The 19,161-nt window shown below is 41.2% G+C and overlaps 1 protein-coding gene across 15 annotated transcripts in view; it reads left to right on the forward strand.

Moving 5' to 3' along the window:
* The window catches only part of ZNF831 (zinc finger protein 831), a 46,522-nt gene that overhangs the window by 4,087 nt on the left and 23,274 nt on the right, over positions 1-19,161 (forward strand). For 2 of the 15 annotated variants that reach the window (XM_082225773.1, XM_082225782.1), the window contains exon 2: positions 3,650-3,731. The exons of 1 other annotated variant lie outside the window; for it this stretch is intronic. In XM_082225773.1, coding sequence (XP_082081899.1) covers positions 3,687-3,731 — 45 coding nt within the window. In that variant the 5' untranslated portion in view covers positions 3,650-3,686. 12 more of the 15 variants (XM_082225786.1, XM_082225784.1, XM_082225778.1 and 9 more) reach the window with 12 other exon arrangements.

Here is a 19,161-nt window from a genome sequence, read left to right on the forward strand (position 1 = left end):
GAACCAGTTTGAGGGTGGGTGCAGAATGATACAGGAGAAGGTGGACCTGTACATTACTCCTATGTTTTACTGAGTGATTTAAATATAATCTATAGTTGAGTTGTAGTGTGAGCTCCTTTTTGCTGGCAAAATTGAGTTAAGGGGTGATTTTGACAGTGTGATGGACCATTGGGTTGAATCTATTTCTTGACCTAAATCTGGTTCCCATTGTTCTTTAATTAATTGTGTTGGGGAAATGTACAGTGTCTTGGAGTAGTATTTTATGGATTGCAGAAACTCTCCCTTTGTATTGTCCTCCTGTGGTTGGGAGGTGTTTCTCAGGGGCTAGTTGCTGTGTGTTTTTTTACAGTTGGGTTGGATAGAGGAGCTTGCAATTGGTGGCAGAGTAGTCTGGCTATTTGAATTGCTCCCATTTAGTTTGCAGTTTTTGTCTCATGGTTTGGAGCAATGCACTCTATAGAAACACTCCAAATCAGCCATATATAGTTTCAAATTGGGGAGTACTGTATTGTTGTTAGCTATGAAACAATAAATTGTGTGGAGCCCCCCTTTTTAGCTTACTCTTTAAAAAATAAAAACAAAGATTATATCTTCTAGAACTATTCTTCAAATCCGTTAGTCTATTTCTCATTTCCATATCTTCAGCTGTGAAGACGGGTAAATTTTTCATCATGTGCCTGTAATTTTGTCGTTGTTGTAGATTCTGTCAGAGCTTCAAGCTTGGTGTTAAATCCCTGAAATAGCTCCTCCATAGGGCACAGCAGGGTCTTAATTAAATCCTTAAGTGTCTCCTGTTGATTTGCTAATAGACTTGTAAGTTCTGCCCTTGTCATATTCGCAACAGAGTCTCTTTCTGTTGCCTCCTTAGGGCTTCATTAACTTGTGACCCCAAAATTCAGGATTTCCCCAAAACTGATGCCATAGTTTTGTGCTGTCAACCCATGTTTTGTGTGACTACCCCAGCCAAATAACTTCTTAAACTTCTTACTAATTGGATGTGTACTGCTTTTGAACAGCTACCTATTAATAACATAAACTTGTCCTGTACAAATTAGTCTGATCCTTTTTTAAGGTATCTAAATGATTCATAGTAATGGATTTTGTAAGTTAATTATATACAGTGGTACCTCAGGTTACAAATGCTTCGGGTTACAAACTCCGCTAACCCAGAAGTAGTACCTCGGGTTGAGAACTTTGCCCCAGGATGAGAATGGAAATTGCACGCTGGCAGTGTGGTGGCAGCAGGAGGCCCCATTAGCAAAAGCGCACCTCAGGTTAAGAACAGTTTTGGGTTAAGAACGGACTTCCGGAACGAATTAAGTTTGTAACCTGAGGTACCACTGTATTGTACAAATGAATACTTTCTTTGTCCTGAAACTATTTCTGATCATTTGGCTGACAAAGATAACTCATTTTTGGCACATTATAAATCTCTGTTAAGTTCTTCAAAGTCCCTGCTAAAAGGCCTCATCTTCTTATGCCAATACTTCAGACATAAGACACTGTTGTTTCTTGATATCACTTTCTCTAAGTATATATGCCATGGTAAGTGTGACAGCGTTGTATTGGGGTTGGTTTATTTATTTGCATGAATTTCTATACTGCTCAATATATAAAATACCTGAGCCATGTACATTTTAAGACCTGAAAGCAACAAGCAGAATAAAATACATGAACAACTGTAAATCTTCTTTAGTATGGACATGCTTTCACAAAGTACAGCTGGGTGACACATAGAGAAATACCATGTAGGTATCAGTTCTTGTTTCAGTCTACAGCTGAGTGAACAAGGAGACATAATGCACCTTGTTGTACTGAGAAGTGCATTGAGTCGTATTTCCTCCATTTTGCAGCAGCTTGTAGTGCTGCTGTTGGGGGACCGCTCCCTGCCACTTGTGAAGTTATCATGGATTGCCATATTCTTTAGGAGTTTATGTACCTTGTGTCTTTTAAATGATGTTGAACAGTGTAACCCTATACATACCTTTCAAAAATAATTCCCACTGGGCTAGGTAGACCTTTGATCTGATCTTGCAGGGCTCTCTTTATGGGATAATTAGCTGAGTCACACATCAAATCCTGCAGGGTTCTTCTAATGGATAATATTATAAATTTTCAGCTGTGCAATGCTTTAAGAGAGGAGGCGAGATTGCCCTTTCCTCATTCTTTAGCTTGTGCTATCAGCTGCCCCCAAGCTGTTGATTACATCTTTTGTAAAACATACTGTAGCTATTGCTGGTAGTGATAAGTAAAAAATAAATGCTGTTATAAATCTCAGCCGGATTACTAAGGTTTCTCTGTAACTATGGAAACATAGTTCTAGACATTAGAGTGCAAAAGGGAGAATCTTAGTGTTACTGTGACAACTGATAACTACATGAAAGCTAAAAAAGTGACAGAATTTTTACAATATGGTCATATACAAGCCTGGTAAAATTGTGTATGCTTGAGTACTGAGATACTGTACAATTGTGTGTATATAGGTATCCTTACAAGGGTTTGTTGTTTCACATTTCATCTGATTATATATATAGTTATAATAATATAGCTTGTATGCTTCAAGCATATGTATGTTCCTGGCTGACTGCAAATCCTCCTCCTCAAATTAAGAACCAGGGAGGGACCATCACTTACTACATGCTTTGTGAACAGAAGATTTCAGGTTCAAACCCTGGCATCTCTATTTGAGGATTAGGCAATAGGTAATGCAAAGCACTACCTGAGACCCTGGCGATCTACTTCTGGTCAGAATAGTCACTGGCGGAGAAAGAGGAGTGCGGGGGGAGCACACTGCCCCTGGCAGCGCAATCCCAGCAAGGTGCCATTGCAGCTGCTCCCCCAGCCCACGCAAACAGCACACCACGCCCCCAGGATGTGCGCCAGCCCCATCCCCGCCTGCTCTCCACCCCCCAGTGCCGGAGCATGAAGTTCTGCCACTGAATAGAGTAAAATGGAGCTGGACTGGACAGATAACTTGTCTGGCAGTGTTAGAAGGCAGCTTCCTATGTTCCTAAATATGCAGAAATAATATTCATTGCTGCTGGCTGTTCCACTTCTGTCAGTGTTTGAATGTGTAAAAAAATGTCATCCTGTGAAGGAAGCTTTTACACAAGTGAAAAGCAGTTGAACCTTCTTCCTTCCTTCCTGATCATCTAGTTTTCTGTGTTTGGGGAATTTCTTCTTGATGGATCATTCAAACATATGATTCTCAAACCAGCAACCTCAATTGTACAGTTTAGGAAGTGAAGCAAACATTTGCATATTTTGAATTGGCCCAGAGGCCGCTTGAAGTATATGAAGGTGAAACTCCTACAGGCCAATATTGTCTCCCATCTGTGCTTTGGCTCGCTTTGCTGGCTTCTGTTATTGGGAGACCTGGCTCCCAGTTTCAGAGATGAAAACAACACATTTTTAGACTTTCCTAGTTACGGTAAATTTGAGTAAGTGTACATTTGGTTTACAGTCTATTGGGAAGTATCTTAATTTCTTGCTACTTTCAGTCAGTGAGGCACAAGCATCTGTGTTCATGACACCATACACTTCTGTGCTTTGGGGGATTCCCATATGTATTTCTGTGAATGTATACAATGCAACTTGAATTTTATATTTAAAAAATGGATTTCAAAATGCAGATGTTTTCTGTTTTCAGTTATAATGGGCCTTTCTGACCTGGATTTGCTATCGGCATGGAAGTCAAATGGGGCCACCCCAAAATAAGATGGTTTCAAGAGGTACAGAATGTTGAAGGGGTTGGGGTTGGGGAGAGGAGAGGAGAGGAGAAAGAATTAGCCCACTCAAGCCTTCTCAGTCTGGAAGCGTGGGGTTAGGTTGGGGAGAATGTGTGTTGCCCAGAGTGGCTGGGGAAACCCAGCCAGATGGGCAGGGTACAAATAAATTATTATTATTATTAATAATAATAATAATAATAATTTATTATTTATACCCCGCCCATCTGGCTGGGCCTCCCCAGCCACTCTGGGCGGCTTCCATAAAAACCAAAAATACAATAAAATATCACACGTTAAAAACTTCCCTGAACAGGGCTGCCTTAAGATGCCTCCTGAATGTCAGGTAGTTGTTTATCGCCTTGACATCTGCTGGAAGGGTGTTCCACAGGGCGGGCGCCACTACCGAGAAGGCCCTCTGCCTGGTTCCCTGTAGCTTTGCTTCTCGCAATGAGGGAACCGCCAGAAGGCCCTCGGCGCTGGACCTCAGCGTCCGGGCAGAATGATGGGGGTGGAGACGCTCCTTCAGGTATACTGGACCGAGGCCGTTTAGGGCTTTAAAGGTCAGCACCAACACTTTGAATTGTGCTCGGAAACGTACTGGGAGCCAATGCAGGTCTTTCAAGACCGGTGTTATATGGTCTCGGCGGCCGCTCCCAGTCACCAGTCTAGCTGCCGCATTCTGGATTAGTTGTAGTTTCCGAGTCACCTTCAAAGGTAGCCCCACGTAGAGTGCATTGCAGTAGTCCAAGCGGGAGATAACCAGAGCATGCACCACTCTCGCGAGACAGTCCGCAGGCAGATAGGGTCTCAGCCTACGTACCAGATGGAGCTGGTAAACAGCTGCCCTGGACACAGATTTGACCTGTGCCTCCATGGACAGCTGTGAGTCCAAAATTATTATTATTATTATTATTATTATTATTATTATTATTATTATTAATTTATTTATTATTATTATTATTTATCTTAGACTTCAGGGTTTTACCATGGCTTCTGATCAAGAACAAATCATGGCTTGTTGGTTTGGGTGCAGTGGTAAGCTGGGGTTTGTTTCAAAGCAGGAAAGGAGGGAGAGTATCACTAAACAAGAGTAAGGAGAAAGAGGAGGAGGAATTTGTAATAGTGAACCTTCCAAAATTCCCTGATACTGAGTCAGATTATTATGACTGTATGATACATCACCTTGGTTAGCAGTATGCAGTATGAGACAGCTCTTGACTTAATTTTTACTTATTAAATAAAATGAATCTGCTTTCTGAAATGTATATGTGTTTGTTTTTGGAAAAGGTAGTTTCATGGTAACATCTTTCATATGTATTATTTGGATTAAATTACAGGCTTAAAATAGACAGCATTGCTTATATGTAAAAAAATAAAAGCTTCATATAGACTGAAACATTCAAACAAATTTTCTGTGAACTTAAGCTCTTTCAACTCTTTAATAATGGAAGAAGATTGCATAGATGTTAGAATGATTCCTGGCCTCTAGGCAAACAGTGAAATTAAATGAGTTGCCTTTATATTTCTAAACCATTTTGTTTTTTATAATAATATTTATTGAATTTTCACAAATTATATAAACATACTCACTATGAACGAACAAACACAAAAACAAACAAGTATAATTTCAAAACCCTATTTTCTTAAAACTTACTTCACCGACCTCCTCATACCTCCCCTTTCTGCATTCCAATTTCAAATTTAATTCAGCATATCCTCATCCTTGGTTTTATCTAGTTGTATTCTTTTCTTTTCTTTTAACTTAATCTTTACAGCTGTAATCCACTTACTTTCTATAATCATAACATTTTAACACTCATTAATTTTACAATATCTCTTAAGATAGATTTTAAATTTCTTCCAATCTTCTTCCGCCGTCTCTTTCCTCTGGTCTCGGATTCTGCCAGTCATTTCTGCCAGTCCCATATAGTCTATCACCTTCATCTGCCATTCTTCCAGAGTGGGTAGATCTTGTGTCTTCCAGTACTTTGCTATGAGTATTCTTGCTGCTGTTGTAGCATACATAAAAAATGTTCTATCTTTCTTTGACACCAATTGGCCGACAATGCCCAAGAGAAAGGCCTCTGGTTTCTTAGGGAAGGTACATTTAAGTACCTTTTTCATTTCATTATTTATCATTTCCCAGAAGTCCTTAATCTTTGGGCACGTCCACCAAAGGTGAAAGAAAGTACCTTCAGTTTCTTTACATTTCCAACATTTATTATCAGACAAGTGGTATATTTTTGCAAGCTTGACTGGGGTCATGTACCACCTATAAATCATTTTCATAATATTTTCCTTTAAGGCATTACATGCCGTAAATTTCATACCGGTGGTCCACAACTGCTCCCAGTCAGCAAACATAATGTTATGGCCAATATCTTGTGCCCACTTTATCATAGCTGATTTCACTGTTTCATCTTGTGTATTCCATTTCAACAGCAAGTTGTACATTTTGTCTGTAGTAATACTGATCTAGATGCTAAGCTGCAACAATAGAAATTGTAGTGTTTCCCTGACAACTGAGAAAAACAGACATGCATAAAAACTGAGGTTGAAGGATGCAGCACTCATAGATAGTGTGGGTTGGGATGGCTTCTTGCCTCGCTTGAGATAGCAAGTAAAGAGTGGGAAAAAATATTATGAGAAGAGTAGTTCTAAACTCTTTGGCATCTGGATGGGGCTTCAAGAAAGCAAATGAGAATGCAAGATCCTGGCCAGATTTGACCATAATTTGGTGAGCTTCAGGTAAGTTTTCCTTTTTGCACATTATATGTAGAAATAATCATAAGTCAGACTCTTGTCAGTCCATTCCATTCTCAGTGCAAACCCATATTCTTTCTACTCCCAGACCCTTTCCATCCATGCCACTAAAACTGACATCTTAGTCTATAAGCAGCTACTTCCTAAATTTGCAGCAACTAATCATAATTTTTGTTCAGTTCATTTTAGCCTCTCCTATCATCTTTCTCTTACTTATACACAGTTCTCCACTAGCGGATGTGCACTAAAAGCCCAATTGAAGTAAGTGAAACAGATATGTGGGCAGGTACAAAATTGTATTCTTTTAAGTTCAGTTTTTTCTGACCTCATGGATTGTTGGGAACAAATGAACCCAGTCCAATCATAACTTGTTGGAGCAATGTGAACATGTGGCAGAAGGGAGGCACTTTCATGATTAAACCATTATTTTAAATGCCCTGTGACTTATTGTGACTTACTGTGAATGAAGCAAGTATAGGCCATCTGAGCAGGAATTGTGCCAGTTTTGTGTCTTGTGCAGTATTCTTCACACACTATTAATATGGAACTGGCAATTATTTAAAATGTATACATCACCTTTTCAACCTTGTCTCAGTTTTTAAGTTTTAAAATACTGAAAAATATGTACAGTAGTAATTAAAAATTGTGTTGCAGGCTGCTTTGCTGTTTGTTGAATTTTTGTGAATTAAAAATGTAAACCTCAGTGGAAAGAAGAGCTCGGTGAGCGCAGCAAGGTGAGTGATATAGGAAGCACAGAATTACTGTGCTTGCTCTTGAGTTACAGTACTCTAGCTGCCATGAAAAGTCTGTGTGCTGTAAATGGCTACATGCAGAAAAAAAGATTTGCAGATGTGATAAGAGAAGTCATCCGGAAGGAATTAGTCACAGTAGGCTGTTGTGCAGGTGCTGTTACCATAGCAAGGAACGTGTGCACATGTGATCCTTTTTTGAAATGCAGTACAGTTGCTGAGGAACAATTAGCTTCCTGTCTTTACCATAGGGATATAAGTGAAACAGTAGGCAACTCATGAATGTACCTGCTGTACTAATGACTGTTTTCACTATGAAACAAAGTGTTATCTATGAATTTAACTGATGTCAGTTTAGATGTTTTGACTTTGTATGCTTTTAGGTGCACACAAGATGCTCCTGGGTGGGTTTGACTTTCCTGCTAACTTTAAATTAACTTTCCTTTCTCCAGCTGAATGTTGTGTTGCCTGCTCTAGATGGGGATCATACTCCCTCTGAAGGATCAGGTTTGTAGTTTGAGGGTTCACCTCGATCCATTGCTGTCACTTGAGACCCAGGTAGCCTCAGTGGTAGAGTGCCATAAGCTCAGGCTGGTGGCCCAACTATGACCCTATCTGGACAGGGATAACCGGGCTACAATGATAACTGCGCTACAGTCTGTTAACCAAGATTGGATTAGTGCAACGTTCTTTATATGGGGCTGCCTTGGAAAACAGTTTGGACGTTTCTGTTAGTGCAGAATGGGGCTGTCTGACCGTTGACTGATTTGAGAGGAACAGTTCATATAGCACCAATTCTGTTACAAGTACACTAGATTGAATGAATGATTATGGAATGAGAAAACTACATGTTTTTGCTGCAGGCAGGTTGTACAGTTTATACATAGTGTATACACAGCTCTCTGTGTGTTTGAATGAACAGTAGGTGTTTGTATGAATTATTTTAATGTTATAATTTATTTGTTTGTTTTTAAATATATTGTAAGTTGTTTTTAGGCCTTCAAGTAACAAGTGACTAACTAGTCTAAATAAATGCATGTCCAGAGTGGTCGCAGATGTTACACTGAATGTGGGACTGTCTGAAAGTTGAGAATGGGCGTATTCCATGTGTGTACAGGAGATGCCATGTTTCATTGGCAAAGGGGAGGCAGAAGAGGAGGTATGGGAAAGCCTGCTTCAGCCACCTGTCTTCCCCACTCAATCTGCTGGCCTACCCATTCATACCTTATCTCGCAAAGCAACCAATGGCAGTGATGGAAAGTAGGATGGGTTGCAAAACACACTGCACACTGATCCGCCTGCCTGCCTCTGGTTACCTCCTCAAGACCAAGGCCGCTTGCCTGCTGGGGCAGCTTTCCAGTGACAGGCCTGCTGTAGTGCCACTTTCTTCCTCTCTGACACCTGATGCTGCTGGGGCAGACACTGTGTTGCTGGAACGAGGTATGCAGCAGCAGCAGCAGAGCAGCAAGGTTGCTCAGGGGCTGCCCTGGCTTGCCTTAGCTGTTCCTTTGCAGCTCATCTGGGCCCACTGCTTGCCTGCCTGCCTGCTGCTCTGTCATCATTGGTGTGGCTGCCTACTGGCGACCATGGGAACTGCAGCACTGTGACATTCTTTGATTCAAAAATATAGTACATGTAGGGCCTGCCATCCACATGCTCGTTATATGAAAATTCACTTATCCAAACACGACAGGTGCTGTCTCCAATCCTATTTCAGTAGCTGAAACCTCTGCTTGTGCAACTGCAGCTAAGTTAGTACCATTGGATCTGGTTTGTCATCATACCATGATTGGAGATCATGGAGCGTTAACAGTGGAGCACCACTTCATCTTTGTGACTTCCAAGAGAGATTGTATGGATGCTGTTCCCTTTTGAGAACTGGCTATAGGTTTTTCAAGATAGGCATGACCTGGAACAAGTTTGGCCACTGCTGAATGTAGATCAGTTCATCTGTATACAGTAATGATATTGTTTCTCCAAATCTTTTTAATACATTCTGCATAAAGACACGTTAGAATAGTTGGGCTTATTTGGTGCCAGTGACTTCATTTGTTTCCATGGTGCTTTGAATTTTTGCCAAGCAAAATTCTTCGCAGTTTTGAGCAAGTTAAGTGTCTTTGCTAGCTGTGTCTTTAATCCTATGTACACAACTATCAGTTTTGCCAGGACTTGTTTATTCTGTTTGCTGGTAAAATTTTTTTCTGTATTCCTCTTTGTTAATATATTTTCGATTCTCTAAATGGAAGTACAATTATTTATTTATTTTAAAGGTAAAGTGAACTCAAAAGGCAACTATATCCTCATTTCCAGCAAGATTCACAAAGATGCTTCATTTCTGCAGAGCAATTAAAAACTGATCTCCCCCTGCCCCCGAAGTTACACTGATGATAATCATGGGAATACCTGATTTTGTGAATATATTTTATGATTACAAGTAGGTAGCCATGTTGGTCTGCCGTAATCGAAACAAACAAACAAAAAAACAAAATTCCTTCCAGTAGCACCTTAGACACCAACTAAGTTTGTAATTGGTATGAGCTTTCGTGTGCATGCACGGGTATCTGAAGAAGTGTGCATGCACACGAAAGCTTATACCAATAGCAAACTTAGTTGGTCTCTAAGGTGCTACTGGAAGGAATATTTTATGATGCTTTCTTCTTTAATAATAGTTAACAGTGTTCTATTCTTTCAGATTAACACTCTTATAAACAGATAATAGCAAGGACTCTACTTTTCAAGAACCCATTATTCGATTATGCATGTGCAGAACACAAGTGGTAAAAATTTATCTTTATTCATGAAGTGCTCTGAGACCTTTATTCATGAAGTGCTATGAGCTGTAGGAGTACAAAGAATTATTAGTGTGTCAATGGGAGAGTGAAAATACTCAAGATGCCAGTGTAATGGAATTAAGATGCTTCACCTATTAGGTTGCTTTATATTAGTTAGCAAGAGCCTGAAATTTTCTTTCTTATATTTAATTGCAGTGATTTGTCAAATTGGGGTGGGTGAAGGGAGGGAAAGTGAGTATTTATGATTCCTTGAATCTTAGTGAGCTTGACAGCAAAGCCAAGATAATGGATATTTGTAGCAAAATAATTTGCTCTTTGGGACGCAGGTGGCGCTGTGGGTTAAACCACAGAGCCTAGGACTTGCTGATCAGAAGGTCGGCGGTTCGAATCCCCACGACGGGGTGGGCTCCCGTTGCTTGGTCCCTGCTCCCGCCAACCTAGCAGTTCGAAAACATGTCAAAGTGCAAGTAGATAAATAGGTACCACTCCGGCGGGAAGGTAAACGGCGTTTGCGTGCGCTACTCTGGTTCGCCAGAAGCGGCTTAGTCATGCTGGCCACATGACCCGGAAGCTGTACGCCAGCTCCCTCGGCCAATAAAGCGAGATGAGCGCCGCAACCGCAGAGTCGGTCACGACTGGACCTAATGGTCAGGGGTCCCTTTACCCTTTTAATTTGCTCTTTAATGGCAGCTAGCAACTTTTGTTGGTTCCAGTGCTATTAAAACTTATCATCCTTTCATCGTGAGAACTGTTGATTTTATTACTATTCTCTGCTTCCTGTTCTTTGACCAGTTACTGATCCATAAGAGGACCTGTCTTCCTATCCTGTGACTTGCTGAGCTTGAAGGGTTGGATCCAGTGGCGTATATGGCCAAATCAGCACAATACATTTAAAGCACAGTTTTATCCCTTTAACAGTCATGGCTTTCCCCCAAAGAATCATGGGAACACTTGTTAAGGGTGATGAGTTTTTAAGAGACCCCTATTCATCTCACATGGGACGCGGGTGGCGCTGTGGGTAAAAGCCTCAGCGCCTAGGACTTGCCGATCGAAAGGTCGGCGGTTCGAATCCCCGCGGCGGGGTGCGCTCCCGTTGTTCGGTCCCAGCGCCTGCCAACCTAGCAGTTCGAAAGCACCCCCGGGTGCAAGTAGATAAATAGGTACCGCTTTATAGCGGGAAGGTAAACGGCGTTTCCGTGTGCTGCGCTGGTGCAGGCTCGCCAGAGCAGCGATGTCACGCTGGCCACGTGACCCGGAAGTGTCTCCGGACAGCGCTGGCCCCTGGCCTCTTGAGTGAGATGGGCACACAACCCCAGAGTCTGTCAAGACTGGCCCGTACGGGCAGGGGTACCTTTACCTTTATTCATCTCACAGAGCTATAATTCTCAGAATTCTCTGGAAAGGATTGATAAACAACTATGGAGAGCCACTACCAGTCACTGTATAGTATTGAGCTGGATGGATCTATGGTATAAGGCAGATTCCTATGTCATTCCTAAATCCTGTTTGGATGCCAAATTCCACATACAAACCATTACAACTCTGACTGTGGTTGTGCCAGTCTGGTGGCTATGATAAAGTGGCATGTATGCATTGATTTGATGCAGTAAGAAAGTCTGACAGGTAATTATTTGTGCAGCAGCTGAACACTAGCAGCATAGTACATGTGAGATTTGCTGCTTTGAATAATAAGGCATCTTGTGGAGTTTCAGCTTCATCACAGGGCTAGGAACCCTGTGTTCCAACCCTGTGTTCCAAGAGTCACATGCAGCTCTTGACCTGATTTCATGTAGATGGAGGAGCTGGAAGGGAAGGAGGAAGAGAAAAATTGGGGTGGGGGGGAGAGTGGTTGAGAGGAATAAAGTTGAAGGGGCTATTTGAACAGCGTCTGCAGTAGAGAGCAGTTGTATATTGATTTAGAATAACCAGAAAGTGTAATCATAATAACAAAATGTTTTCCAGAAGACTTTTAAAATGAGGGAATATGATGACTGTACGCTAAACAGAACCATAAGAAGGAATTTAATTTTTGACTTGACAATACCATGTTTATAGTCTTAATGAAATTGTACCACCTGAGATATATCAGTGAGAGACTGCATGATGAAATATATCTCTCCCCATTAAAAAAACTCCCACCAGGTACAAAGCTAGCACCTTTGGTTGAACACTTCAAGCTTCGTTTGAATTTTCAGGTGCTTTTTTAAACACAATTCCTCATGTGCAGAATGGAAAAGGTATGATTCTCTGTGCATTGCTGAAAGTTGGATTAAGTTATATTCTCAATTTACAAAGATAGTGGAGGAACATGCCTCTGTGTGAGAGGGGTAACAGTCACTGTCCTCTCAGTCTGAAATCACGTTGAGTCATTGCAGCCCTGACATTGGATTAAATACCTCAGAACTCTGAGGCAGTAAAATGGACTTCGGGTTCAGAGACTTGCACACTTGAAATGTTCTCACAATTGTTATAAATGGCCTTGATACACATTTCACCAGTAGAAATTTGAATGAAGAACTCTATAAAGTGTTTTTTTAAAAAAATAATGGGCTCCATTTCTCATTTATGAAGGCCATTATTTATCTGTAGACACAGCTGCTTTACTGTGGGGAAGCTACTCTTAGTCTGAGATAATATTTTTTGTGGGATGGGGAGCACACTCTAATCTAGACCTTTGAGGATATTTATATAATTGCATGTTGCGGGCTACCTCCCCTCGATAACGTCCTCATTCTACACCTGTTCTGCACCATTTCCTGGGAGCTTAACATAGAAATTCAGGTTTGGTTTTTGAACTGTTAGTTGCTTCTGTTTCTGATTTCCTTTCATCTTTGTGGTTACAAGCTATTAGCTCTTTTTGATCTCAGGGTGGTTCACAGCATTGAAATACAACATAAAACACATAATAAAAACAAGAACAAAAACAAACCCCATCCCCTCTCACAAACATATTTAAAAGGGTATCAGATGTTAATCAGTCAAAAGCCTTGTTGAAGAATAATATTTTTGCCTGCTGCAGCCATGGAGGAGTGTTGAGGGTTTCATTAATTCAAATTTCAAAAGTATTATTTTATATTATCCAATAAATATTTGTATAGTTCACTTTTGTGCACAAGTGGGAAAACTTCATAATTCTTTAAAAAATATCTTTATGCAAGTGGGACCTGCAACAAAATGTATTAGTGTGGAACACCCCTGTTCATCGGTGGTTGAAACCCTGCCCTCTTCAAGGATACTCGGATTCCATGCCCTCCTCCAGTCCTCAGCATTCCATGACCACTGGGCATGCTCAGTCCTCAGTTGTTTTTTGGGGGGAAGGAGGGCCCCCCCCCCGAGATTTTTTCCTAAGTATTCTTTGTATCTCTGTAAACTTTGAGCTTCTTCCAGTAAGCTGGCTGATATCTCTCTCTGTGTGGATAGTACTGTTTTGGCTACATAAGAACAGGCACTCGGAGAATTAAAATTACTGTTAGCACTGCATATAGCACTGGGACCCTGCAACAAAGGAAGTGTATGTGTATGTGCTGGTGGAGGAGGGGGAAGCCTCCCTTTTCACGTAGGAGACTCTAGATTGTGAGAAAGTGAGTGGGGGGCACTATATGTGTGTGTGTGTGTCTGTGTTTTTGACATCTTCCTACTTTTCCAGCTATTCCATTGCCCATCCCTCCCCTACCCCCCCCCAGTTGCCAGCATTCTATGAACATCCTGTGAGCATCCTATGAGCAGGGACACGGGTGGCGCTGTGGGTTAAACCACAGAGCCTAGGACTTGCCGATCAGAAGGTCGGCGGTTCGAACCTCCACGACGGGGTGAGCTCCCGTTGCTCAGTCCCTGCTCCTGCCAACCTAGCAGTTGGAAAGCACGTCAAAGTGCAAGTAGATAAATAGGTACCGCTCTGGTGGGAAGGTAAACGGCGTTTCCGTGTGCTGCTCTGGTTCTCCAGAAGCGGCTTAGTCATGCTGGCCACATGACCCAGAAGCTGTACGCCGGCCCCCTCGGCCAATAAAGCGAAATGAGCGCCGCAACCCCAGAGTCGGCCATGACTGGACCTAATGGTCAGGGGTCCCTTTACCAGTTAAAGGTAACTGAGCACACTCAGTTCTCACTAGACTCTCTTTGGAGGGGACCTCTCCCCCAGTTATGCAAACCTTGAGATTACCCTCACTCAGTCTGCTGATGCCTCTCTTTTGTATGGGGCCGTTATTGTGTGGGCTATGTAAGTGAGGGCACTTGGAGATTGGAATTGGAATTAGAACATAGGGCAGTGACTACAGAGAGCATAATGGAACAAATGACTGAAATGCCATCTGAAACACCTAACAAAGAGCTCACAGAAGTAATCCATACAACATTTATTACATGAAAAAGTTCCCAAGTCTATTCCTATGTATTGCAGCTGATGCTTGTGTTCTACACGACCAGAAGGAGGGTTCTGATGGACTGAAAGGGTATTAGTCCTGCTGTATCTTTAAAGTAAAAAAAAAAGGATTTTTTTTCATTTGTACCTGATGGTTTTTTTTTAATCTGTTTGCAAATGTTGCTCTAATGGTTTGAAACCCAGTCGTGTCATTTCTTTACGCCCACACAGAGCTGCAGTAGTACAGACACTGTAGCAGGAAAACCATATTACTAGCTAGAGCCATTAAAACTCTTCCCACGCCAAATGTGGGTTGAAATCACCCTCTTCTTCCCTCCCCACCCCAAAGCCCACCGCCCACCACCAAACCTTCTGTGCATCGGGTTTTTTTTACACATTTTAAAAAAGAGAGCCAGAACAATTGAAAAGAAGACTCTGAATCCTTTGTTGTTGTTGTTGTTCCAGCACTTTCCCAGAGAAACCTGAAGCACACCTCTGGCCTATGGACTTAGCCATCTAAAGGTTAGCAAGAGCTTTGTTGTTAATTTCTCTGCTTAGCTTTGATGAGAGACTGTAAACGGGAAGGGCTAAGTTGTGGGTATTTTAATGCAGTGACTGTTAGGATGGTTGCTTTTCTCTGACATGCACAGCACTCTCCCCCCCCCCCCCAAAATAAAGAACCTTAAATAGGGCTTTATTACTGGTATATTTTGCACCTTTTGCTCAGGCATCAGAAACTTTGAAATATGGACCAGGTTTGTTTCTGTGCTTATAGAAAAGCAAGCCTGTTGATGTGTGGTATGCCTGCTAAGAACAGTTAACTCTTTTCTGGCACTGTAAAGCACAAGTGATTTTGACCAGAATAACTTGAAACTCCCCTTTATGCACATTTGCAGGAAGAATCTTGTTTGTGCAGCTTATTACGAAAATGCTGAACACATGTATAAGATTTGTTTTTCCTTTAAAAGAACTGATCTAAATTTAATTGCCATGAAAAATAACCTAAATTGTGCATACTTTATGTAATTTAGTTTTCATGAATACTGTTGCTAGAATTAGTATGGGAAATATATTCATATTGAATTAACATTGGTCAAGGCGAAGGCAAGTGCTCTAAACAATATTTGCTTTAATACTTATTGTGCAAAGGGTGTTTTTACTGAGGTCAGCTTTTGAAATTTCCAGCTTTGCAAATGATCAAACAGGAGAGTAAAAATAAAGAATGCCTTTTTCTTCCATACTGAGATGAATCAGAGATTCTTATTTCCTTTGCTTTGAATTTTTAATGAACGGCTTTAGAATCTGCTCTGTAGCCCTTTGTACTAATTGTAATAATTTGCTTTGTCATCCTGTTGCATGCTCTGAAGTGACTTTTATTACTCTAGGATAAGAGTAATAAGTAATGGATAAATGCTTTTACGTTAAAATAAGAACTGATGGGACTGTATTGTGGCATTAGCAAAGGTTGTTATCAGATGTTTGCTATGGTGTCTATAGAAAGTCTTGCCACTCCCTTGACTGAAACATGTTTTGTAAACTTCCATAAGCATGTATATTTTACTAGAACAAAATACAGTTTCTAGCACATTTTGATATTACAAGCTGTCTTGGGTGATTCATAGGCAAGGCTAATTAATTATTCAAAATGGTTTTAACATTTACAGATATATAAAGTCTGTAACCTAGATTCAAATGCTATAAGGACAATGAGCTTCCTTGGTTACTGGTAATTTACAAATAGAATGCTGGACTGCCAGGTTGTGTTAGCAAAGGCGCTGGAGACAGCCAAACCCAATAATCTCATGGAAGTATGGTTTATTTAGTACCACAAATCAGGCCCACAGATTGGTCCTGAAAAGAGAATATTATGGCAATTGGTCCATTAATAAGGTTTGGGAGGTATTGTCAACAACTGCACTGAAACTTTTAGCTATAAGATACTGGAGGATGAAACCAGTTTCGACAATGAACAAAAAATGGGAAATGTCAGAAGAAAATTGTTTGCAGTTGAAATAGATAGCAGGGGAAATATTTCTACTCCAGCTTAGAAATCTGCAACTTTATTTTTGAATATCTGCTCTGTAGATTGCTTACTGTGTTGTACCGTATTTACTCGAATATAATGTTCACTTTTTTTGGCCAAATGACATTGCAAAAATTAAGGTGCGCATTAGATTCAATGGGGCATTAGACTCAAGTAAATACGGTACTAAAGACAAAACATACTTCTTCATGCCCTGTTTTTGCAGTGGTCTGGTTGTATCATGGTTCCATTATTGAGGTTGTGCGTTGTGCCTTAGCACTCATGCCCTGATCCCCTCCTTCACTTTCTAATTTATAATAACTTGTTCACTGTTGAATCCAAATCAGACAAACTATGTTTGCTTAGTATTACCACAAACCATAATTTGCGCACCAGAATCCCAAGCCCATTGCAAACTGTACATTCCAACTGTGGCATGGAAACAAACTATGGATTTCAGTAATGATAACCATAGTTATTGTAAGTGAAAGAGGAAATTGGAGGGAAGAAACTGGAATGGCTGATCTGTTTGACAATATTATACTTGTTCAATTGCTCCTTCATGTTTATTAAGAACACAAAACTGACCTGATGACAATGTATGTAGTTATTCTAGGCTGATTTTGTGGCATCTATAAACAACCTCACAGGACTTCCTGTTGTTCAGGAAATACTGTATGCTGCAGAACCCCAACATGCTGGAGAGCTGTATTAATTTTTTATTTCAGATTTTTTAATTTTAATGTTTATTTATTTATTTTCAACTTTTGACAAGAAAGATTATGAGGACAACAGTATATGCAATGCCAGTAGGTACAAAAAGCAGGACATGTGCTTAAAATATACCAAAACTTCAAAATTTAACTGTTGCCCCTCCTAAATACCTCAAGTATTACTTCATATATCTCTAGCACTTAGTTTTTGGGAAATGGCCTTTACATAGAAATATATAGGAAGCTGCCTTATACCCGGAGTCAGATCTGGCCAATCTAACTTATGGTTACCAGACGTCCCTGTTTCCCGGGGACAGTTCCTGGATTTACAAAGCTGTCCCCGGACAAAATCTGTCCCCGGAATGTCTCCAGTTTTCATTTAATGCCCCCGGATTTATATTTTAAGTGTTATAGATTTATTAGGGAATGAATGTTGCGTTCAGTGGCACAAGACACATCATATGGGGACTTCTGGCGAGGCAAAATGGTGGGTGCCACAGCAGCGAGCAGCTCCTATAGCCAGCCAGAGCCAACTGCGCTACCAGTCTGGCTACGGTCTGCTGAGACTGCCTCTGCCACTACCACTGCCGAGGGGGAACCGGGGACGCCTGGCTTGTCAACTGGGGGAACTACTGATCCCCCCTCCCCCCCGCAACCCAAATCGAGCTAGGAGCAAAAGCACCCGGCCGACTGCCCAGGAAAACCTGGAGCCGACACGAGGAGGAGGAGAGGAGAAGGAGGAGAGAGAAAGAGGAAGGAGAAAAAAGAGGGGAGCCCTGACCTTGCTGCTGCGCCGCCGCCGCTGAGGAGTGGTAGGAGAGCACCGGGAGGGCAAGGACATGTGGCCAAGCCCAGGACCGACCTGAACCTACTCCACGGCAGCTAGCACTCCAAGAGAGCAGGCCGGGGCCCAGAGGAAGGCTGCACGACAGAGGAGATCACAGAAGAGATTTTTTTAAAAAACAACAACTTTAAAATAACTTTCTCTCTCTCTTTTTTTTTAAAAAAAGTGTCCTCAGATTCTTTGAAAAAAATCTGTTAACCTTAATCTAACTAGCAGTCACTCTCAGGGTTCCAGGCAAGAGTTTTTTTCTAGCTTTACCTGAGGATATCGAGGGTTGAACCAGAGACCTTTTTGCATGTTCTCTGCCACTGAGCTGTGGCTCTTTCCTTTAGTACGCGTGATTGAGTTTCAGAGCATGAAGTCTCCTGTTTTATTTTGAAATGTGATATAGTACTCGTAAAGGAGAAAATGACTGCAGTACAATACAAAAGGTGCTTATTGTCCAGCTTGGTGGATCCCCATGCATTTTGAATGCTCCTTTTTCTATGGCTGCGTTTGAGTGGTAAAACCAAAATCATAAGCTTCAGATGCTTATAAAAGTTGTGCTCCTAATGAAGAGCACTGCCCATTTGTTTGCCTCCAAGTCTACAGGGCCCTCATCTATACTCCAAGAATTCTCAAAGGTTAGGGGAACATTTTAGGGACCTGGTGTGAATGCAATACAAAGTCAAACCATGGCATAGCATGAATGAGTTGGTTCCCAAAGTAAAGACAAACCATGACCTTAGGTTCAGCCGTAACCTGGACATTTGGTTGATCATGCTTAAGCTATGGTTTGTCTAAGCGTTAAGTGTGAACCTGGCCATAGCTTGTATCAGTAAAACTTGGATATGCCACTCGCTAAAAGGTATGTTTAGGTTTTATATCTCTTAGTGACAGCTAGAGGTTTTGTTCATGGTTTTCTGCAACCAAAAATGCACAGGTCCCACATGAAATGAAAGTCAGTAGGTTCTTTGCATTGCATTGTTTGAGCAGTGAAAGACAGCAAGCCAGGATTCAGACTTAACAATAAACCATAGTTTATCATGAGGATGAATCTTCATAGGGTTTAGAATCGTGTGTTCCCATTTCCTCTTTGTTTACATTCACGAAGAGGAGATAGCAGTTAGTTACGAAGCCGAAGTTTTCATTTTCCTGCAATGTCCAAACTTGGGGAACCATAGTTTGTTTTAACTATGATCACCTAAAGGAA

This window comes from Podarcis vaucheri (genome assembly GCF_965113315.1).
Source record: "Podarcis vaucheri genome assembly, chromosome: 6".
NCBI lineage: Eukaryota > Metazoa > Chordata > Lepidosauria > Squamata > Lacertidae > Podarcis > Podarcis vaucheri.